The sequence below is a fragment of the Anomaloglossus baeobatrachus genome, chromosome 2, assembly GCF_048569485.1.
Source record: "Anomaloglossus baeobatrachus isolate aAnoBae1 chromosome 2, aAnoBae1.hap1, whole genome shotgun sequence".
In the NCBI taxonomy this organism is placed as follows: domain Eukaryota; kingdom Metazoa; phylum Chordata; class Amphibia; order Anura; family Aromobatidae; genus Anomaloglossus; species Anomaloglossus baeobatrachus.
The window spans coordinates 692,865,349-692,889,585 of NC_134354.1; the positions used below are offsets into that span (position 1 = coordinate 692,865,349).

At 48.6% G+C, this 24,237-nt stretch overlaps 1 protein-coding gene across 2 annotated transcripts in view; it reads right to left on the bottom strand.

Moving 5' to 3' along the window:
- Window positions 1–444: 444 nt before the first annotated feature.
- The window catches only part of EIF4B (eukaryotic translation initiation factor 4B), a 95,088-nt gene continuing 71,295 nt past the window's right edge, over window positions 445–24,237 (bottom strand). For both annotated transcript variants that reach the window (XM_075337235.1, XM_075337236.1), the window contains exons 11-15: window positions 5,789–5,990; window positions 5,623–5,675; window positions 5,470–5,530; window positions 3,646–3,682; window positions 445–1,761 (exon numbers count right to left, since the gene is read on the bottom strand). In XM_075337235.1, coding sequence (XP_075193350.1) covers window positions 1,687–1,761; window positions 3,646–3,682; window positions 5,470–5,530; window positions 5,623–5,675; window positions 5,789–5,990 — 428 coding nt within the window. In that variant the 3' untranslated portion in view covers window positions 445–1,686. The remainder of the gene's footprint in view (window positions 1,762–3,645; window positions 3,683–5,469; window positions 5,531–5,622; window positions 5,676–5,788; window positions 5,991–24,237) is intronic.

Here is a 24,237-nt window from a genome sequence, read left to right on the forward strand (position 1 = left end):
GAGTGCAGTGCGATTTTTCTCTCGCCCCATAGACTTGAATGGGTGCAAGAGAAACAGGGATCGCATTGCACCCTCAGCATACTGCGACTGTTGTCTTGGTCTGATTAGGGCTGAAAAAATAATCGCTCATGGGTGCTGGCACATAGGGTAATATTGGTCCGAGTGGAATGCGATGTTTTATCACACTCCACTCGCTCCGATTTGCATGCAGTGTGTCTTAACTTAAGCCTAAATCACGTTTTTCTCTCCCGTTGCAAAATCATTGTTGCGCGGTGTAACGGCTGTGTGATCTATCCAGATAGAACAAATATAGGCACACAGATGTGTAAATGGGGCCCAAGTGCACACACATTATTAAAACTTTCCATTCAAACATTGAGACAATTAAAAAACAATATAAAAGGGAAGACTAAACAGCAGACAAAATGTTAAAAGCAGGCGATGTACTTTAAAGATTAGTTTATTTGAGGAGAGGGGGACAGAGCTGATAAACAGAAAACAAAAATAAGAGGGCTGGTAAGGTACTTTACATGATAATAAAACATCTCCCAGAAAGCAGATTACAAATCATTACAAGTTTTTATTATTATTATTATATATTTCCTTCGGATAACACTCCTTTATGAAGTGTAAAATGTTAAACGAAGTTATCTCGTGCTGGTTCGTGAGTCGGGAACGCAGCTTATTGATGCACATTAGTTATAAATTAGGGAAGGCCGGATGAAAAGGGAATTAGAGGTATATAGAGGACTGCCAAAATTTAGGGCTTGCCAAATGTGTGAAAGGCAATATGCAGATGCATCACTGCCTGCTCCAGGTTCAATATATAAAAAAATGTCATTCTTATGGACAAAACGTTCACTGCTACAGCAGCCTCCTCGAAATCCACAGCATCACACAAAGCCTGGGCAGGGGGAAAGGTAGGGGGGAGGGAGACTCCTATGTATAGGGAGGGTACAGGTTTGCGCTTGTATATATAACCCCTATTCCTATATCTCTGGTGCTCCCGAGGCTGAGCGGCTTCGGGCAACTGCTCTTGAGTGCAAACCATGCATCTGAAGACATCCCTGTCAGTACCAGGGCTTGGTATAATCAGATTTATATGACCATACTGTGCTAAAAAAAAGGCATTAAGTCTTCTTTCACCTCCAGCAAATCTGTGCGGCTGACATTTTCAATGCTGGTAAATGACTTTAAAATAGGAGCTCTAATAGCCACCTAAATATGACACGGGAATATCAATGCTCCCTGAAAATAAATGGCTTCACTGGCATAAAAATGATAACCTTTGTACGACTTGGCAGAGGTGGCTTGGGAAGCACTCTGCTATCATCAGCACGCCTCATCACTATGATACTCTTGATTGCGTCCCCTCCCTGATTAAAGCATTAACTGCGGTCGCGCTCCCCTACACCACACACTGCGATTATGCCCCCTCCTACCTCACGCACACACGGTATAAAGCTGTAGCAGCATGCAAGAGAACAAACAGCTCATTGTGTTTCTAACTGAAGATCATTGTCTGAGGAGTCAAGGTTGGATTTTCGATTTCTGAGGGGACAGAGCCAAAAGGGGGTGTTGCTTGTCTTGCTCTGGCTTATGCCAATGACTGTCATGGAAAAGGACATATGGGAGATTAAAGGAGAAGGGAGTAAGGAATCCATGGACACAGAACTCTTCCCCATGTTAGTCAGCGTATTCTTCTGGTTCCTCTTCCCCATCCATGGACAAAGCTGCGTACTTGCTTGCATGGCTGAAATTCTGCAAAAGAAAATCTGGTGTAATTGCTCTGTCGTAGACACAGTCCATCACGATTCCACCAGTGCCCACTAGTAGCCAACATCCAGCAAATGAATAGCCTCAACACAAAAAGAGACCACGGCCAATGCAAAGCCAAGTGGGATCATGGGTATATGTGTCACTTGGGATGGTGCCCTTAGGATAGAGACTAGACAACTTATTTAAATGCTCAAATGGGGTGAAGCTTTTGGGAAAAATGCTACCTTCATGCAGGGGTTTCTGTACACAGTGCATATGAAATTTACTGCAATTTATGCACTAGTGGTTATTTTTTTTTGCATTGCAACAGTTTTAAAGGGAACCTGTCAGGTCCAATATGCACCTAGACCCACGAGCAGTTCTGGGTACATATTGCTACTCCCTGCCTAACCGTCCCTGTATACACTAGCATAAATAAAGGGATCTTTACAAAAAGTATTTCTAAAGATCTTATATCATATGCTAATGAGCGAGGGGACTAGTCCCCTGGGTGTTAGTTCCCCTGGCTAGTTGGCCCCATTAGCATGTTAGTACACCCCTGTTGAATGTGCAGCGTCACAGGATAATATCACTCACCTCTCCGCCGCCTGATACTGGATTTCGGCTCAGTGTGCATGACCCCGGAGTTCCGGTCATGTGCACGCGTCCTGGCTTCAAACTGAAGTAGTGTGCATGACAAACTCCGGGGTCATGTGTACAAAGCCGAAATCCAGTGTTTGGCGGCGATGGCGGCGGAAAGGTGAGTGAGATCATCCTCTGACGCATTCATTAGCATGTTAGCACACCCACAGGGACGTACTAACATGCTAATGGAGCCGACTAGCATGGGGAACCAACGCCCAGGGGACTAGTCCCCTCGCTCATAAGCATACGATATATCTTTATCTATGCTAGTGTATACAGGGACGGTTAAGCATGGATTAGCAATATACACCCAGAACTGCTCATGGTTCTGGGTGCATCTTGGACCTGACAGGTTCCCCTTGAGAGATGCTGATATTAATAGCCTACTAACAGAAAATTGGGGGTGAGAGTACTAGTAGTCTGCCCACAATCAGCTGAAAGTTTCAGGGTTTTGGCACGTGCTGCGTCCTCTTCATTGTTTACCATATGCAGCACCACACACTTTATAGTATGATTGCTCTGTGTTACAGTCTCTTGAACAGGACTGAGTAGCAATGCCATGCACAGCCCTTACAGAACATATGGTAGACTGTGAGCCCTCGCGGGTAGGGTCTGCTCTCCTCCTGTACCTATCTGTGCCTATTGTACTTGTCTTTACATGTAAATTGCCATGGAATAAATGGCACTATGATAAATAATAATATGGTACTGTGTGTGGTGAACCATCAAAGGGGTGAAGTGCTCAACAGAACATTACAGCCCTCCAGTAGGCATAGGTGGGGGTGATGGGAACCAGGCCTGACCCTCAACAGACTTTATATTAAATGCTTCTTAACCCATTACTTGCCAAATTAGAAATTCTTTTTTTTTATTAAAATGACAGATTTTTAAAGAAAAAAAAATTAAAAATGAAATTTAAGCAAAATTAATGAATTTAATGATTAAATAAATTAATGATTAATTTAATGAATTTTAAGCAAAAGATTAGGCGTCCCAAAAAAGGACATTGGTAGATAATAGGTTAATGGCAATGAAGCCAATTAGCTGTGTACAGCTGCCACTGGGGGGCACCACTGAGCAGTTGGCATATCCAAGTAACAAGGCATTCACTTTCTATATGAGGATATCCTATTTAAAAGTCAGTTTCTGATCATTACAGATATGGCACTATTAATGATCTGTGGTTTCAGATATTCGCATGAAGCTACACAGCACAATGAAGAATCGCATGGATCATCTTACAGCATCCTGTTCTTTCGAATCCAAATCCTTTTCATTCCTGGAATATAAAAAAAAGCCATATATAGGTCATCCATGTAAATAAATGTACTAAAGAATATTTGGCGGACAGGGAGGCCCTCCTTACCGGTCTGCCTTTCTATATACTTCCTGTGAAATCATTTTGGAGCTTCTTTCCAATCCCCCCCGTTTTGTGCTGTTCCTCCTCCTACAACTTTATGTATCTACTGACAATTAGGGTGTGTTGCTTTTCCAACATTGTCCAATCAATACGGACAGTAGCAGAGAGATAACACCCAGTTGTCAATTTATTCATAAACTGCTAGGAGGGATAACAAGAGGAACAGCGGAGCGTAGCATTAAGGGAAATAACATTACAGAATTATTTCAAGGGGAATGCAAGTATTTACTAAAACACATATCAAGAGCAGTGATGTGCGAATAATGACTATTCGGAATTAATCACAAAGTACTATTCCGGTATTCGTCATGAATAACAAACCTAATGCAAGTCAATGGGGGGAGGGGGAAGTGCTTTTTTTTTTACCGTGCCGTATACTGGATTAGTACTTGGTAAGCATAATCTGGACACAAAGTTACTATTTGCAAATCACTAATTAAGAAAGCTAACGGAGCCTCTATAAACTGTAAAAATGACTATTGGGAGCGGTTCTACAAGGATGAGGGAGATGACAAATCCTCAGCCATTTAGTAAAATCCCATTCCCTTTGCTGCTATGGTAATATACTTCAGGTTTTCCCACCTGGATGGAAAAGTATCAGAACAGTACTTGGATAAGGACCCTCAATGTCAGCAAAACAAGGGGGGAGTGGAGCCATATGACTTTGCCCTTGTAATGGAGGCACAAAGTGAAATTCATGAGTGGTACTGCGACGTCTCGTACTGCGACTCATGTTACCGGAGCTGAACCACAGCACAAGACACAGCAATGTCCGCTCTAAAGGCCCCGTCACACTAAGCAACATCGCTAGCAACATCGCTGGTAACGAACAACTTTTGTGACGTTGCTAGCGATGTTGCTGTGTGTGACATCCAGCAACAACCTGGCCCCTGCTGTGAGGTCGTTGGTTGTTGCTGAATGTCCTGGGCCATTTTTTAGTTGTTGCTGTCCCGCTGTGAAGCACAGATCGCTGTGTGTGACAGCGAGACAGCAACAACTAATGTGCAGGCAGCAGGAGCCGGCTTCTGCTGAGGCTGGTAACTAATGTAAACATCGGGTAACCAAGAAGCCCTGTCCTTGGTTACCCGATATTTACCTTTGATACCAACCTCCTCCGCTCTCACTGCCTGTGCTGCCGGCTCCTGCTCTGTGCACAGATAGCTGCAGCACACATCAGGCAATTAACCCTATGTGTGCTGTAACTAGGAGAGCAAGGAGCCAGCGCTCAGTGTGCGCTGCTCCCTGCTCTGTGCACATTTAGCTGCAGCACACATTGGGTTAATTAACCTGATGTGTGCTGTAACTAGGAGACTGGGGGCTGGTCACTGGTTGCTGGTGAGCTCACCAGCAACTCGTGTAGCCACGCTCCAGCGATCCCTGCCAGGTCAGGTTGCTGGTGGGATCGCTGGAGCGTCGCAGTGTGACAGCTCACCAGCAACCTCCTAGCAACTTACCAGCGATCCTTATCGTTGTTGGGATCGCTGGTAAGTTGCTTAGTGTGACTGGACCTTAACACTGTCATGAGATAATCCGTGTTCTCACCTTTCATTCCTTCTATAGGCTTTTTACCAATAGGGAACAGAAAAATGCAATACCATTTGTCTTCTGTAATAAAACCACACACACCCAAATCCCCCCACACTCACCTATCTGATGTTATACTACGTCCGCTGCTCCTTGACTCCAGACCGTCCTCTTTGTTCTCATCTGATGTGATATAATATGCGTGATTTTTCTATTCCACACATTTACACTGTACACAAGTAATAAAGAAGGCACAAAAACACCTGAATACATACCTCCTGTTTCCATAGTCCCATGTTGCCGCCTATCTGAATCAGGTCTTTCTCCACTAAATTAAAAAAAAAAAAAAAAAGTCAAAACAAAAACCAAAACCAGCTGTTGCATACCATGTATATCCACAATTCCGCACCAGAAAACACAAGAATAGTTACGGATCCTCACCTTTGCGAGGACTCTGAACTAAGGGATCGATTTGAAGAAGGTGCTGTGTTGCGCTTCACCCATGCATTTTCCTTAGGGGGAGGAGCAGGCATTACTTTTAATGGGAGATGAGAGTCGGCTTTACTGGATTTTGAATGAGTTTCCTCCTCTTTTCCAAAGACTTCGTTTTCTACAGATTTTTCGCTTTCCCTTCTTCGCGAGACTGTGGAGCAGAGAGTTGAACCAGGTAAAGGTGAGTTTCTACACAATATGCTATGTGATTACTACACAGTTAAAGGGAACCTGTCACCGGAAGAAGGATCAAAGTGCACCAGCGCAGGACCTCAATGTCGGCTAGTGTGGATGACGTAGAACGAGTCACCCACACTAGCTTCAGAAGGAGGACAAAGATGGCCGAAAGAGGAGGCACAGGACTCTGTACGGAGCAGACTGGTCGCATGAGCAACTCGTTTTGCCGACAGTTAGGAAAGTATTATGAACATCCGGTGACAGGTTCCCTTTAAAAACACAGAAAATACGAGAATCTTACATTTTTTTTTCAAATTTTAAAACATTTAAAGACGTTATCCACTTCAAACAACTTTATTAGGCATTTTGCGCCAAGTTTCAGATGTGACAAAAATCGGCAATTTTTACGCCGTTCTTGCATCTTATTAAAATAAAAAAAAAAAAAAGAAGGGCCAGCTTTTGCAACAGGGACAGGGCTGACCGCAGATCAACAGATTAACTCCAATGCCATAAAGTAAAGAAGGGAATTTTGTTTACTTACCGTAAATTCCTTTTCTTCTAGCTCCAATTGGGAGACCCAGACAATTGGGTGTATAGCTTCTGCCTCCGGAGGCCACACAAAGTATTACACTTAAAAGTGTAAAGCCCCTCCCCTTCTGCCTATACACCCCCCGTGCATCACGGGCTCCTCAGTTTTGGTGCAAAAGCAAGGAGGAAAAGTTATAAATTGGTTTAAAGTAAATTCAATCCGAAGGAATTTCGGAGAACTGAAACCATTCAACATGAACAACATGTGTACACAAAAAACAACAGCCCGAAGGGAACAGGGGCGGGTGCTGGGTCTCCCAATTGGAGCTAGAAGAAAAGGAATTTACGGTAAGTAAACAAAATTCCCTTCTTCTTTGTCGCTCCATTGGGAGACCCAGACAATTGGGACGTCCAAAAGCAGTCCCTGGGTGGGTAAAAGAATACCTCGTAATAGAGCCGGAAAACGGCCCTCTCCTACAGGTGGGCAACCACCGCCTGAAGGACTTGCCTACCTAGGCTGGCATCCGCCGAAGCATAGGTATGCACCTGATAGTGTTTCGTGAAAGCGTGCAGGCTCGACCAGGTAGCCGCCTGACACACCTGCTGAGCCGTAGCCTGGTGCCGCAAAGCCCAGGACGCACCCACGGCTCTGGTAGAATGGGCTTTCAGCCCTGAGGGAACCGGAAGCCCAGAAGATCGGTAAGCTTCAAGAATTGGTTCCTTGATCCACTGAGCCAGGGTTGACTTGGAAGCTTGTGACCCTTTACGCTGGCCAGCGACAAGGACAAAGAGTGTATCCGAGCGGCGCAGAGGCGCCGTACGAGAAATGTAGAGTCTGAGTGCTCTCACCAGATCTAACGAGTGCAAATCCTTTTCACACTGATGAACTGGATGAGGACAAAAAGAGGGTAAGGAGATATCCTGATTGAGATGAAAGGGGGATACCACCTTAGGGAGAAATTCCGGTACCGGACGCAGAACCACCTTGTCCTGGTGAAACACCAGGAAAGGGGCTTTGCATGACAGCGCTGCCAGCTCAGACACTCTCCGAAGTGATGTGACTGCTACTAGGAAGGCCACTTTCTGCGAAAGGCGTGAGAGAAATATCCCTCATTGGCTCGAAAGGTGGCTTCTGAAGAGCCATCAGCACCCTGTTCAGATCCCAGGGTTCTAACGGCCGCTTGTAAGGAGGGACTATGTGACAAACCCCCTGCAGGAACGTGCGTACCTGCGGAAGTCTGGCTAGGCGCTTCTGAAAAAACAGAGAGCGCTGAGACTTGTCCCTTAAGAGAGCCGAGCGACAACCCTTTTTCCAATCCGGATTGAAGGAAGGAAAGAAAAGTGGGCAAGGCAAATAGCCAGGGAGAAACACCCTGATCAGAGCACCAAGATAGGAATATCCTCCACGTCCTGTGGTAGATCTTGGCGGACGTTGGTTTCCTGGCCTGTCTCATAGTGGCAATGACCTCTTGAGATAATCCTGAAGACGCTAGGATCCAGGACTCAATGGCCACACAGTCAGGTTGAGGGCCGCAGAATTCAGATGGAAAAACGGCCCTTGAGACAGCAAGTCTGGTCGGTTTGGTAGTGCCCACGGTTGGCCCACCGTGAGATGCCACAGATCCGGGTACCACGACCTCCTCGGCCAGTCTGGCGCGACGAGGATGGCGCGGCGGCAGTCGGACCTGATCTTGCGTAACACTCTGGGCAACAGTGCCAGAGGAGGAAAAACATAAGGAAGTTGAAACTGCGACCAATCCTGAACTAAGGCGTCTGCCGCCAGAGCTCTGTGATCTTGAGACCGTGCCATGAATGTTGGGACCTTGTTGTTGTGCCGGGACGCCATTAGGTCGACGTCCGGCATCCCCCAGCGGCAACAGATCTCCTGAAACACGTCCGGGTGAAGGGACCATTCCCCTGCGTCCATGCCCTGGCGACTGAGAAAGTCTGCTTCCCAGTTTTTTACGCCCGGGATGTGAACTGCGGATATGGTGGAGGCCGTGGCTTCCACCCACATCAGAATCCGCCGGACTTCCTGGAAGGCTTGCCGACTGCGTGTTCCCCCTTGGTGGTTGATGTATGCCACCGCTGTGGAGTTGTCCGACTGAATTCGGATCTGCTTGCCTTCCAGCCACGGCTGGAACGCCTTTAGGGCCAGATACACTGCCCTTATTTCCAGAACATTGATCTGAAGGGAGGACTTCCTTTCCCATTTGCGGAGAATGTCCCATTGAAGTGGACGCAGATGAAACTGCGCCAAAGGAACTGCCTCCATTGCTGCTACCATCTTCCCTAGGAAGTGCATGAGGCGCCTCAGGGGGTGTGACTGGCCTTGAAGGAGAGATTGCACCCCTGTCTGTAGTGAACGCTGTTTGTCCAGCGGAAGCTTCACTATCGCTGAGAGTATGAAACTCCATGCCAAGATATGTCAGTGATTGGGCCGGTGTCAGATTTGACTTTGGAAAATTGATGATCCACCCGAAACTCTGGAGAGTCTCCAGAGCGACGTCCAGGCTGCGTTGGCATGCCACTTGAGAGGGTGCCTTGACCAGCAGATCGTCTAAGTAAGGGATCACCGAATGTCCCTGAGAGTGTAGGACTGCTACCACTGCTGCCATGACCTTGGTGAAGACCCGTGGTGCTGTCGCCAGGCCGAAAGGCAGTGCCACGAACTGAAGGTGTTCGTCCCCTATGGCGAAACGCAGGAAGCGCTGATGCTCTGGTGCAATCGGTACGTGGAGATAAGCATCTTTGATGTCGATTGATGCCAGGAAGTCTCCTTGGGACATAGAGGCGATGACGGAGCGGAGCGATTCCATCCGGAACCGCCTGGTTTTTACATGTTTGTTGAGCAGTTTTAGGTCCAGAACAGGACAGAAGGATCCGTCCTTTTTCGGTACCACAAACAAGTTGGAGTAAAAACCGTGACCCTGTTGCTGAAGAGGAACAGGGATCACCACTCCTTCCGCCTTCAGAGTGCACACCGCCTGAAGAAGAGCCTCGGCTCTCTCGGGGGGTGGAGATGTTCTGAAAAATCGAGTCGGAGGACGAGAGCTGAACTCTATCCTGTAACCGTGGGATAGAATGTCTCTCACCCATCGGTCTTTGACCTGTGGCAGCCAGGTGTCGCAAAAGCGGGAAAGCCTGCCACCGACCGAGGATGCGGTGTGAGGAGGCCGAGAGTCATGAGGAGGCCGCCTTGGGAGCGGTTCCTCCGGCGGTCTTTTTAGGACGTGACTTAGACCGCCATGCATCGGAGTTCCTCTGATCCTTTTGAGGCCTTTTGGACGAGGAGAACTGAGACCTTCCCGCGGGCCGAAAGGACCTAAACCTCGATTGTACCTTCCGTGGTTGAGGTCTGTTTGGTTTGGACTGGGGTAAGGATGAGTCCTTTCCCTTGGATTGTTTAATCATTTCGTCCAATCGTTCACCAAACAGGCGGTCGCCAGAGAATGGCAAACCGGTTAAGAACTTTTTGGAAGCGGAGTCTGCCTTCCATTCACGTAACCACATGGCCCTGCGGACTGCCACCGAATTGGCGGATGCTACCGCCGTACGGCTCGTAGAGTCCAGGACAGCATTAATGGCGTAGGACGCAAACGCCGACGCCTGAGAGGTTAAGGACACCACCTGCGGAGCAGATGTACGTGTGACTGCATTAATCTGCGCATGACAAGCTGAGATAGCTTGGAGTGCCCATACGGCTGCGAATGCTGGAGCAAAAGACGCGCCGATAGCTTCATAGATGGATTTCAACCATAGTTCCATCTGTCTGTCAGTGGCATCTTTGAGTGAAGCCCCATCTTCCACTGCAACTATGGATCTAGCCGCCAGTCTGGAGACAGGAGGATCCACCTTAGGACACTGAGCCCAGCCCTTGACAACGTCAGGGGGGGAAGGGATAACGTGTATCCTTAAGGCGCTTGGAAAAACGCTTATCTGGACAAGCCCGGTGTTTCTGGACTGCCTCTCTGAAGTCTGAGTGATCCAGAAACATACTCAATGGACGCTTGGGAGATCTGAAACGGAATTTCTCCTGCTGAGAAGCTGACTCCTCAATTGTAGGAGCTGGAGGAGAAATATCCAACACCTGATTGATGGTTGCTATAAGGTCATTCACTATGGCGTCACCATCAGGTGTATCCAGGTTGAGCGCGGTCTCAGGTTCAGAATCCTGATCTGCTACCTCCGCATCATCATCCAGAGAGTCCTCCTGCTGAGACCCTGAACAATGTGATGAAGTCGAGGGAACTTCCCAGCGACCCCGCTTAGGGGGCCTGGGACTGTGGTCCATGTCAGAGACCTCACCCTGGGACCCATGGTTCACCCCAGGAGCACTATGCAGCTCCAAATGAGGGGGGCCTGGGGTCAATGATTGAACAGTGCCCGGGGCCTGAGTTACCGGTCTGGACTGTAAAGCTGGGTTCACACTAAACGACAGCGACAACGACGTCGCTGTTACGTCACCATTTTCGGTGACGTAACAGCGACCTTGTAAGTCGCTGTTATGATCGCTGCTTAGCTGTCAAACACAGCAGAAGCAGCGATCATAACGTCGCTGTGTTACATGTTCAGAGAGCAGGGAGCCGCGCTTAGCGCTGGCTCCTTGCTCTCCTAGGTACAGTACACATAAGGTTAATTAACCCGATGTGTGCTGCAGCTACATGTCACAGTGCAGAGAGCAGGGAGCCGCGCGCACTGCTTAGCGCTGGCTCCTTGCTCTCTTTGCTACAGTATACATCGGGTTAATTACCCGATGCATACTGCAGCCACATGTCACAGTGCAGGAGCCGGCGCTGGCAGCAAGAGCGGAGGCTGGTAACCAGCGTAAACATCGGGTAACCAGGGAAAGGACTTCCCTTGGTTACCCGATGTTTACGCTGGTTACAGCTTACCGCAGCTGCCAGTGCCGGCTCCTGCTCGCTTCATTTCGTCGCTCTCTCGCTGTCACACACAGCGATGTGTGTGTCACAGCGGGAGAGTGACGACGAAAAAATGAAGCTGGACATTCAGCAACGACCGGCGACCTCACAGCAGGGGCCAGGTCGTTGCTGGATGTCACACACAGCGACAGCGACGGGACGTCGCTGCAACGTCACAGAAAATGGTGACGTAGCAGCGACGTCGTTGTCGCTGTGTGTGACACCAGCTTAAGGCTTCTAGTATCCTAGCAGACCATTTATCCATAGTCTCAGACAGTTTGTCAGCAAATACTGCAAACTCCGTCCCTGTCACCTGGACAGAGGTAGCAGGTGGTTCCACCTGGGCTACCAGTAGCAGAGGCTCCGGCTGAGTAAGTGCCACAGGGGCCGAGCATTGCACACAATGAGGGTCAGTGGAACCTGCCGGTAGTATAGCCGCACATGAGGTACAGGTTGCAAAGTAAGCCTGTGCTTTGGCACCCTTGCTATTTGCGGACGACATGCTGTTGTCTCCTCTGAGTACAATTCAGGAGGGTATATAGCCAAAAGAAGGGAATTTTGTTTACTTACCGTAAATTCCTTTTCTTCTAGCTCCAATTGGGAGACCCAGACAATTGGGTGTATAGCTACTGCCTCCGGAGGCCACACAAAGTATTACACTTAAAAGTGTAAGGCCCCTCCCCTACTGCCTATACACCCTCCCGTGGGATCACGGGCTCCTCAGTTTTAGTGCAAAAGCAAGAAGGAGGAAAGCCAATAACAGGTTTAAAGACAAATTCAACCCGAAGAAACATCGGAGAACTGAAACCGTTCAACATGAACAACATGTGTACCCGAAAAAAACAAAAATCCCTAAGAAAACAGGGCGGGTGCTGGGTCTCCCAATTGGAGCTAGAAGAAAAGGAATTTACGGTAAGTAAACAAAATTCCCTTCTTCTTTGTCGCTCCATTGGGAGACCCAGACAATTGGGACGTCCAAAAGCAGTCCCTGGGTGGGTAAAAGAATACCTCGTGATAGGGCCGTCAACAGCCCTGTCCTACAGGTGGGCAACCGCCGCCTGAAGGACTTGTCTACCTAGGCTGGCGTCCGCCGAAGCGTAGGTATGTACCTGATAATGCTTGGTAAAGGTGTGCAGACTCGACCAGGTAGCCGCCTGGCACACCTGCTGAGCCGTAGCCTGGTGGCGCAATGCCCAGGACGCACCCACGGCTCTGGTAGAATGGGCCTTCAGCCCTGAAGGAACCGGAAGCCCCGCAGAACGGTAGGCTTCAAGAATTGGTTCCTTGATCCACCGAGCCAGGGTGGATTTGGAAGCTTGCGACCCTTTACGCTGACCAGCGACAAGGACAAAGAGTGCATCCGAGCGGCGTAAGGGCGCCGTGCGGGAAATATAGATCCTGAGTGCTCTGACCAGATCCAACAAATGCAAACCTCTCTCAAATTGATGAACTGGATGAGGACACAAGGAAGGTAATGTGATATCCTGATTGAGATGAAAGGGGGATACCACCTTAGGGAGAAACTCAGGAATCGGACGTAGAACCACCTTGTCCTGGTGAAAAACCAGGAAGGGAGATTTGCATGACAGCGCCGCTAGCTCGGACACTCTCCGAAGAGACGTGACCGCTACTAGAAAGGCCACTTTCTGTGAAAGACGAGAAAGGGAAACATCCTTCATAGGCTCGAAAGGCGGCTTCTGGAGAGCAATTAGAACCTTGTTCAGATCCCAGGGCTCTAACGGCCGCTTGTAAGGAGGGACGATATGACACACTCCTTGCAGGAACGTGCGTACCTGAGTAAGTCGTTTCTGAAAAAATACAGATAGCGCTGAGACTTGTCCTTTAAGGGAACTGAGCGACAAACCTTTTTCCAACCCGGATTGCAGGAAGGAAAGAAAAGTAGGCAATGCAAAAGGCCAGGGAGAAACTCCCTGAGCTGCGCACCAAGATAAGAATATCTTCCACGTCCTGTGGTAGATCTTGGCGGAGGATGGTTTTCTAGCCTGTCTCATGGTGGAAATAACCTTTCGAGATAATCCTGAAGACGCTAGGATCCAGGACTCAATGGCCACACAGTCAGGTTCAGGGCCGCAGAATTCAGGTGGAAAAACGGCCCTTGAGATAGCAAGTCTGGTCGTTCTGGTAGTGCCCATGGTTGGCCTACCGTGAGGTGCCACAGATCTGGGTACCACGATCTCCTCGGCCAGTCTGGAGCGACGAGGATGGCGCGACGGCAGTCGGCCCTGATCTTGCGCAGCACTCTGGGTAACAATGCCAGAGGTGGGAACACATAAGGTAGCCGGAATTGCGACCAATCTTGAACTAAGGCGTCTGCCGCCAGAGCTCGGTGATCGTGAGACCGTGCCATGAAAGCCGGGACCTTGTTGTTGTGCCGTGACGCCATCAGGTCGACGTCCGGCATCCCCCAGCGGCGACAGATCTCCTGAAACACGTCCGGGTGAAGGGACCATTCCCCTGCGTCCATACCCTGGCGACTGAGGAAGTCTGCTTCCCAGTTTTCCACGCCTGGGATGTGAACTGCGGAAATGGTGGAAGCCGTGTCTTCCACCCACGTCAGAATCCGTCGGACTTCCTGGAAGGCTTGCCGACTGCGTGTTCCACCTTGGTGGTTGATGTACGCTACCGCTGTAGAGTTGTCCGACTGAATTCGGATCTGCTTGCCTTCCAGCCACTGCTGGAAGGCTTGTAGGGCAAGATACACTGCTCTGATTTCTAGAACATTGATCTGAAGGGTGGACTCTTCCTGAGTCCACGTCCCTTGAGCCCTGTGATGGAGAAACACTGCTCCCCACCCTGATAGTCACGACAGACGCGAGTCTACCTCCCAGGATGGGGGTAGAAAGGACTTTCCTTTCGACAAAACGGTGGGAAGAAGCCACCACCGAAGAGATTCCTTGGCCGCCTGAGAAAGGGAGACGTCTCTGTCGAGGGATGTCGACTTCCCGTCCCATTGGCGGAGAATGTCCCATTGTAGTGGACGGAGATGAAACTGCGCGAAAGGGACTGCTTCCATTGCTGCTACCATCTTCCCTAGGAAGTGCATGAGGCGTCTCAAGGGGTGAGACTGGCCTTGAAGGAGAGATTGCACCCCTGTCTGTAGTGAACGCTGTTTGTCCAGCGGAAGCTTCACTATCGCTGAGAGAGTATGAAACTCCATGCCAAGGTATGTTAGCGATTGGGTCGGAGTCAGATTTGACTTTGGAAAGTTGATGATCCACCCGAAACTCTGGAGAGTCTCCAGCGCAACGTTCAGGCTGTGTTGGCATGCCTCTTGAGAGGGTGCCTTGACCAGTAGATCGTCCAAATACGGGATCACAGAGTGACCTTGAGAGTGCAGGACTGCTACTACTGCTGCCATGACTTTGGTGAAGACACGTGGAGCTGTCGCCAGCCCGAAAGGCAGAGCTACGAACTGAAGGTGTTCGTCTCCTAGAACAAAGCGTAGAAAACGCTGGTGCTCTGGAGCAATCGGCACGTGGAGATAAGCATCCCTGATGTCTATAGATGCTAGGAAATCTCCTTGAGACATTGAGGCGATGACGGAGCGAAGGGATTCCATCCGGAACCGCCTGGTTTTTACGTGCTTGTTGAGCAGTTTTAGATCCAGAACGGGACGGAATGACCCGTCCTTTTTTGGCACCACAAACAAGTTGGAGTAAAAACCGTGACCTTGTTCCTGAAGAGGAACGGGGGTCACCACTCCTTCCGCTTTTAGAGTGGACACCGCTAGCCGCAGAGCCTCGGCTCGGTCGGGAGGTGGAGAAGTTCTGAAAAAGCGAGTTGGAGGACGAGAGCTGAACTCTATCCTGTACCCGTGAGACAGAATGTCTCTCACCCAACGGTCTGTGACCTGTGGCAGCCAAATGTCGCCAAAGCGGGAGAGCCTGCCACCGACCGAGGATGCGGAGAGAGGGGGCCGAAAGTCATGAGGAAGCCGCCTTGGTAGCGGGTCTTCCGGCTGTCTTTTTTGGGCGTGACTGAGTACGCCAAGAATCTGAGCTCCTCTGATCCTTTTGAGTCCTCTTGGACGAGGAGAATTGGGACCTGCCTGAGCCTCGAAAGGACCGAAACCCCGACTGTCCTCTCCTCTGTTGGGGTTTATTTTGTCTGGGTTGAGGTAAAGATGAATCTTTACCCTTGGAGTGTTTAATGATTTCATCTAAGCGCTCCCCAAACAGACGGTCACGAGAAAATGGCAAACTGGTTAAACACTTTTTGGAAGCAGAATCTGCCTTCCATTCTCTTAACCACAAGGCTCTGCGTAAAACGACGGAGTTGGCGGATGCCACTGCCGTACTGCTCGTAGAGTCTAGGACAGCATTAATCGCGTAAGACGCAAAAGCAGACACCTTGGCACACTGGGTCCAGCCCTTAACCACGTCCGGGGGAAAAGGATAACGTGTGTCCTTGAGCCGCTTGGAAAAACGCTTATCCGGATAAGCGTGATGTTTCTGGATTGCGTCTCTAAAGTCAGAGTGGTCCAGAAATACACTTAATTTACGCTTGGGATACCTGAAATGGAATTTCTCCTGCTGTGAAGCTGTCTCCTCTATCTGAGGAGCAGGGGGAGAAATGTCCAACATTTTATTGATGGACGCTATAAGATCATTCACTATGGCGTCACCATCTGGTGTATCCAAATTGAGAGCGGTCTCAGGATCAGAATCCTGATCAGCTCTGTCCACCTCATCATACAGAGAGTCCTGCTGGGACCCTGACCAGTGTGATGAAGTCGAAGGCCGCTCATAGCGAGCTCGCTTCGGCTGTCTGGGACTGGCGTCCGTGTCAGAGTCATCACCCTGGGATGCCAGAGACACCCCCGGATCCCGGAGCTGTTCCAACTGAGGGGGACCAGGGAGCAATGAGTTAACAGTGTCCATGGCCTGAGTGACTGGTCTAGACTGCAATGTTTCAAGAATCTTAGTCATAGTCACAGACAATCTATCAGCAAAGACTGCAAACTCCGTCCCTGTCACCTGGACAGTATTCACAGGAGGTTCTGCCTGGGTCACCTCCAGCAGAGGCCCCGGCCGAGCAAGTGCCACAGGGGCCGAGCACTGCACACAGTGGGGGTCAGTGGAACCTGCTGGTAGAACAGCCCCACAAGCGGTACAAGCAGCATAGAAAGCCTGTGCCTTGGCACTTTTGCTTTTTGCGGTCGACATGCTGATGTGTCCTCTGAGTAATCTAGGAGGGTATATAGCAGAGAATCTCCAGCGACCATACAGTGCAATGTAAAGCTGCAAGCATAAAATACAGTATACACTTCGGCACCAGTGGGGGTCAGCCCTTGAGGGCAGCTTACCGCCCGCTGAAAAGCGGGTGTGTGGGCACCAGAATCCCTTGTCTGGGTCTCCCAGTCTCCTCTCTCCAGCTCAGACTGCACGCAGGAATGGCTGCCGGCGTCCTGTGAAGAGGGGCGGACCGTGGGCGTCCTCAGAAAAAGTGCGGGAAACTGGTGTCCCACTGTGCCCAGTGTGAGGGCTGGAGTATGCAAAGCAGACTCCAGCCCTCTGTGCTGACATTCTGCACAGCGTCCCGCCCTTCCCCTGACTGGCAGGCCTGGGGGCGGGAACGAAACGAAACTAGGCCGCAAAAGCCGGGGACTCGAGTAATAAGCGCGGCCGTGATATATGCACGGCCAGCGCGGAAGTCCCCGGCGCACCACAAGTCCCAGCCGCGCCGCTGCGAAAATGACAGCGGCGGCCGCGCGGCAGTTTCAAATACATGTCCCTTCTCAGCCAAGCTGTAGATAGGACTGGCACCAGCGCGCAGCGCGTTTGTCCCCGGCGCACTAACACACCCAGCAACGCTGCGGTGTGCGCGCGATATGTGCGGGGACACAGAGTACCTTGACGTCGCAGGGCCTGTCCCTGACGATACTCAGCTCCATTCCAGCAGGCTTTCCAGGGCTGTGGATGGAGCACGGTCTCAGTGCCTGGAGACCGGTAAAATCCCACTTCACCCAGAGCCCTAATGGGGATGGGGAAGGATGCAGCATGTGGGCTCCAGCCTCCGTACCCGCAATGGGTACCTCAACCTTAACAAGCACCGCCGACAAAGAGTGGGGTGAGAAGGGAGCATGCTGGGGGCCCTAGTATGGGCCCTCTTTTCTTCCATCCGACATAGTCAGCAGCTGCTGCTGACTAAACAGTGGAGCTATGCGTGTATGTGTGCCTCCTTCGCACAAAGCATGAAAACTGAGGAGCCCGTGATCCCACGGGAGGGTGTATAGCCAGAAGGGGAGGGGCCTTACACTTTTAAGTGTAATACTTTGTGTGGCCTCCGGAGGCAGTAGCTATACACCCAATTGTCTGGGTCTCCCAATGGAGCGACAAAGAAATCAACAGTGCGACCGTACAGTGTAGATGTATAGCATATAAGCATATATATATATATATATATATATATATATATATATATATATATATATATATATATATATATATATATATATATATATATATATATATATATGTATATATATGTACACTACGCACTCAGTGGGGCCAGCACCACAGGTGCTGCTTACCGACCGCTGAAAGCGGTTGTGTGATCACCAGCTTCCCTGCCTGGGCCTCCCAGAGCTTTCTCTCCTCTCCAGCGTCAGAAGAGCTGACAGGAATGGCTGCCGGCGTTCTGTGGGGAGGAGGGGGCCGAGGGCGTGCCCTAGAAAGTGCGGGAATCTGGAGCCCCACTGAGCTGAATGAGGGGGGAGGAGGATACAGAGTATGCTCCAGCCCTCAGCGCTGACGTTCTGTGCAGCGTCCCGCCCTTCCCCTGACTGACAGGCCTGGGGGCGGGAATATGCGCTACTAGGCCGCAAAAGCCGGGGACTAAAGTTATAAGCGCGGCCCGCATATAAGCGCGGCCGGCGCGGTAGTCCCCGGCGCACTAACACACCCAGCAGTGCTGCAGTGTATATGGCACCAGCGCTCCATGCGCGGTCCCCACGGGGACACAGAGTACCTCACAGTAGCAGGGCCTTGTCCCTGACGATACTCGGCTCCTGTCCAGCAGATTCCCCAGGGGCTGCGGAGGGAGCACGGCCTCAGTGCCTGGAGACCGAATAGGATCCCACTTCACCCAGAGCCCATTAAGGGATGGGGAAGGAAAACAGCATGTGGCTCCTGCCTATGTACCCGCAATGGGTACCTCAACCTTAACAGCACCGCCGACCAGAGTGGGGTGAGAAGGGAGCATGCTGGGGGCCCTATATGGGCCCTCTTTTCTTCCATCCGACATAGTCAGCAGCTGCTGCTGACTAAGATGTGGAGCTATGCGTGGATGTCAGCCTCCTTCGCACAAAGCATAAAAACTGAGGAGCCCGTGATGCACGGGGGGTGTATAGGCAGAAGGGGAGGGGCTTTACACTTTTAAGTGTAATACTTTGTGTGGCCTCCGGAGGCAGAAGCTATACACCCAATTGTCTGGGTCTCCCAATGGAGCGACAAAGAAATGGAGATATACAGTACATCAATTGGTATAGCCAAAGATCCAAAGTTTGTAAGATACATGCACCACATACGTTTGGCACATAGGACTCTAGCAAGCTTCTGACTTAAATAGGTATTCCCATGAAAAGTTAGAGTTAATTTAATAAACAGGTCTTAGCATAATAATAATTTTCACAATTGGATGTGTTCAATAAAAATGTTTCTGTACTGAGATAATCTTATATGTGTCCTGGCTACGTACTGTGTAATGGCTGTGTCTGACTGTACAGGGATATGGTCTGATCATACCACATCTCCTGGGCAGGTGAGGACCCAACAAAAACAGGCACAGAAATGCTTTACCTCACAAAGAGAATCAGCTATAATCCTGTTTTCGGACCATAAGACGCACTTTTCCCCCCCAAATGTTTGGGGAAAGTGGGGGGTGCGTCTTATGGTCTGACTGTGGCTGCGGGCAATGAGGGTGCTGTAGTGGAGCGGGTCATCGGGGGCACGAGCAGGCTGCAGGAGCGCCTGCCGAGACCACGTGGACCCGCTCATTTAATATGCACGCCCCTTCCTCCCGCCCATCTCTCAGCGCTGAAGCAGGCACTGACAGGTGGGCGGGATGATGGCGAGGGATAAACAGTCGGCCCACATGATCACCCCTGGCAACTGCAGCCTGGAGTGATCATGTGCGGCTGTATTCACTGCCCCCCGCGCATCATCATCAGTGCGGGGGCAGTGAATCAGTACAGATTACTCACCGTTCCCCTGCAGCATCGCTCCTCCTCCCGTCTGTCCGGTCAGCTGACTTGCGGGACTAGCGGCGTGCACAGCGATGACGTCATCGCTGTGCGCACGTGTCCACACGCAGCCGCCGGCACAGACCACCGGAGGACATCGCCGTGCTGCAGGGGGACGGCTGCATTCAGCGCTGCTGCCGCTGACATAGACGGTAAGAGGAGCGGTGCTGCCGCTGACATAGACGGTAAGAGGAGCGGTGCTGCAGGGGGTGAGGTGAGGTGAATATGAAGGTTTATTTTTTTTATGTGCCACAGGATGCGGCCATACACGAGGATGAGGGCATATAGCAGGATAGGGGTATATTATGAGCAGCATCGGGAGTTTTTGAGCAGGATGAGGGTATATAGCAGGCTGTGGAGCATATGAGCAGGATGAGGGTATATAGCAGGCTGGGGAGTATATGAGCAGGATGAGGATATATAGCAGGCTGGGGAGTATATGAGCAGGATGAGGGTATATAGCAGGCTGGGGAGTATATGAGCCGGATGAGGCTATATAGCAGGCTGGGGAGTATATGAGCAGGATGAAGGTATATAGCAGGCTGGGGAGTATATGAGCAGGATGAGGATATATGGCAGGCTGGGGAGTATATGAGCAGCATGGGGAGTATATGAGCAGGATGAGGGCATATAGCAGGATAGGGGTATATTATGAGCAGCATGGGGAGTATATACAGTTAGGTCCAGAAATATTTGGACAGTGACAATTTTCGCGAGTTGGGCTCTGCATGCCACCACATTGGATTTGAAATGAAACCTCTACAACAGAATTCAAGTGCAGATTGTAACGTTTAATTTGAAGGTTTGAACAAAAATATCTGATAGAAATTGTAGGAATTGTACACATTTCTTTACAAACACTCCACATTTTAGGAGGTCAAAAGTAATTGGACAAATAAACCAAACCCAAACAAAATATTTTTATTTCCAATATTTTGTTGCGAATCCTTTGGAGGCAATCACTGCCTTAAGTCTGGAACCCATGGACATCACCAAATGCTGGGTTTCCTCCTTAATGCTTTGCCAGGCCTTTACAGCCGCAGCCTTCAGGTCTTGCCTGTTTGTGGGTCTTTCCGTCTTAAGTCTGGATTTGAGCAAGTGAAATGCATGCTCAGTTGGATTAAGATCTGGTGATTGACTTGGCCATTGCAGAATGTTCCACTTTTTTGCACTCATGAACTCCTGGGTAGCTTTGGCTGTATGCTTGGGGTCATTGTCCATCTGTACTATGAAGCGCCGTCCGATCAACTTTGCGGCATTTGGCTGAATCTGGGCTGAAAGTATATCCCGGTACACTTCAGAATTCATCCGGCTACTCTTGTCTGCTGTTATGTCATCAATAAACACAAGTGACCCAGTGCCATTGAAAGCAATGCATGCCCATGCCATCACGTTGCCTCCACCATGTTTTACAGAGGATGTGGTGTGCCTTGGATCATGTGCCGTTCCCTTTCTTCTCCAAACTTTTTTCTTCCCATCATTCTGGTACAGGTTGATCTTTGTCTCATCTGTCCATAGAATACTTTTCCAGAACTGAGCTGGCTTCATGAGGTGTTTTTCAGCAAATTTAACTCTGGCCTGTCTATTTTTGGAATTGATGAATGGTTTGCATCTAGATGTGAACCCTTTGTATTTACTTTCATGGAGTCTTCTCTTTACTGTTGACTTAGAGACAGATACACCTACTTCACTGAGAGTGTTCTGGACTTCAGTTGATGTTGTGAACGGGTTCTTCTTCACCAAAGAAAGTATGCGGCGATCACCTACCACTGTTGTCATCCGTGGACGCCCAGGCCTTTTTGAGTTCCCAAGCTCACCAGTCAATTCCTTTTTTCTCAGAATGTACCCGACTGTTGATTTTGCTACTCCAAGCATGTCTGCTATCTCTCTGATGGATTTTTTCTTTTTTTTCAGTCTCAGGATGTTCTGCTTCACCTCAATTGAGAGTTCCTTAGACCGCATGTTGTCTGGTCACAGCAACAGCTTCCAAATGCAAAACCACACACCTGTAATCAACCCCAGACCTTTTAACTACTTCATTGATTACAGGTTAACGAGGGAGACGCCTTCAGAGTTAATTGCAGCCCTTAGAGTCCCTTGTCCAATTACTTTTGGTCCCTTTAAAAAGAGGAGGCTATCCATTACAGAGCTATGATTCCTAAACCCTTTCTCCGATTTGGATGTGAAAACTCTCATATTGCAGCTGGGAGTGTGCACTTTCAGCCCATATTATATATATAATTGTATTTCTGAACATGTTTTTGTAAACAGCTAAAATAACAAAACTTGTGTAACTGTCCAAATATTTCTGGACCTAACTGTAGCAGGCTGGGGAGTATATGAGCAGGCTGGGGAGTATATGAGCAGGACATTACCCCATAACTGTGTCAGCAGCAGATCCTCGCCCCATAAGTGTGTCATGACCACATTTTTTGCTTAAAATTTTATTTTCCTATTTTCCTCCTCTAAAACCAGGGTGCGTCTTGTGGTCAGGTGCGTCTTACAGTACGAAAAATACGGTAGTTCCTAGCCCCATAGATGAATTTCCGTATTTTAGTGATATAAATGTTATTAGTTTTATAGAATGGTATAAACTTCTGCGACACCTATGGTGTCAATATCCTCATTGCATCATTAGATATATTCACTGAGGAATGCAGTTTGTAAAATGAGGTCACTCGTGGGGGTGCTCTGACATGACAGCGCCATTATAAGCGCGATTGCGGTAATGTTTTCCTTACCGCCCGATACCGGAAGTCACGTGACGCGATCACGTGACTCCCGATAGTTGTCATGGTAGCACAGGGTCATGTGATGACTCCTGTACTACACCTGACTTGGTTTCACTTTCGCTGTGCCCGGGGCACAGCAAAAGAGAAAGACAGCGTATCTGCTGTTTACAGCCTTGTAGCTGTGATCAGCAGATACTGCAGAGCGATCGGATTGCTGATCGCAATAGCCACCTAGGGGACTAGTAAAATAAAAAAAAAAAAATTAAAAAAGTTTTAAAAAATTAAAAAAAAAAAAAAAAAACCTAAAAGTTCAAATCACCCCCCATTCGCCCCATTGAAAATTAAAGGGTTAAAAAAAAAAATATACACACATTTGGTATCGCCGCGTTCAGAAACGCCCGATCAAAATATAAAATCAATGAATCTGATCAGTAAACGGCGTAGCGGCAAAAAAATTCCAAACGCCAAAACGATGTTTTTTTGTCGCCACAACTTTTGCGCAAAATGCAATAAGAGGCGATCAAAACGTAGCATCTGCGCAAAAATGGTACCGTTAAAAACGTCAGCGCGAGACGCAAAAAATAAGCCATCATTGAGCCATAGATCCCGAAAAATGAGAACGCTACGGGTCACGGAATATGGCGTAAAACGTGCGCCACTTTTTTCGGACAAACTTCCGATTTTTTTTTTAACCCCTTATATAAAAGTAAACCTATACATGTTTGGTGTCTACGAACTCGCACTGACCTGAGGCATCACACCCACACATCAGTTTTACCATATAGTGAACACAGTGAATAAAATATCTCAAAAACCATAGTGCTATCGCACTTTTTTTGCAATTTTTCAGCATTTGGAATTTGTTTGTCATTTTCTAGTACACTATATGGTAAAACTGATGGTTTCATTTAAAAGTACAGCTCGTTCCGCAAAAAATGAGCCCTCACATGACCATATTGACTGAAAAATAAAAAAGTTACGTCTCTCAGAAAAAGAATGGCGAAAAAAAAACGGAAAGCGAAAAATCGGCCGGTCGTGAAGGGGTTAAGTAACATTTTTTGTGGAAAAGTGTAAAATTTTCATTTCTTCCACATTGCTTTGGCTCCTGTGAAGCACCTAAAGGGTTATTAAACTTCTTGAATGTTGTTTTGAGCAGTGTGAGGGGTGCAGGTTTTAGAATGGGGTCACTTTTGGGTATTTTATGTCACCTAGGCCTCTTAGTCACTTCAAATGTGATGTGGTCCCTAAAAAAATGGTTTTGTAAATTTTGTTGGAAAAATTAGAAATTGATGAATTTTGTTTAAAAAAATTGTGCTGAGTAAAGTAGACATATGGGAAATGTTATTTATTAAGTACATTGTGTGACATAACTCGGATTTATGGACATAAAAGTTAAAGTTTAAAAATTGTGAAAATTTTCGCCAAATTTCTGATATTTTCACAAATAAATGCAAAAAAAAAAAATCAGCCTAAAGTTACAACTGTCATGAAGTACAAGGTGTCATGAAAAAAAACAAAAAAAAAAACAAAACACAATGTCAGAATCACCGGGATCCCTTGAAGCTTTCCAGAATTATAATCTGTCAAAGTGACACTGGTCAGAATTGCAAAAAATGGCCCGGTCAGGAAAGTGATAACGGGCTCGGGGGTAAAGCGCACAGAAAGTTTGAATATTGCTAAATTTGCATTACACTTTCAATTTTTCACAAATAAATGCAAAAAATATAATCGTAAACTTATCATAAAGTACAATGTGTTATGGGAAAAAAAAAAAAA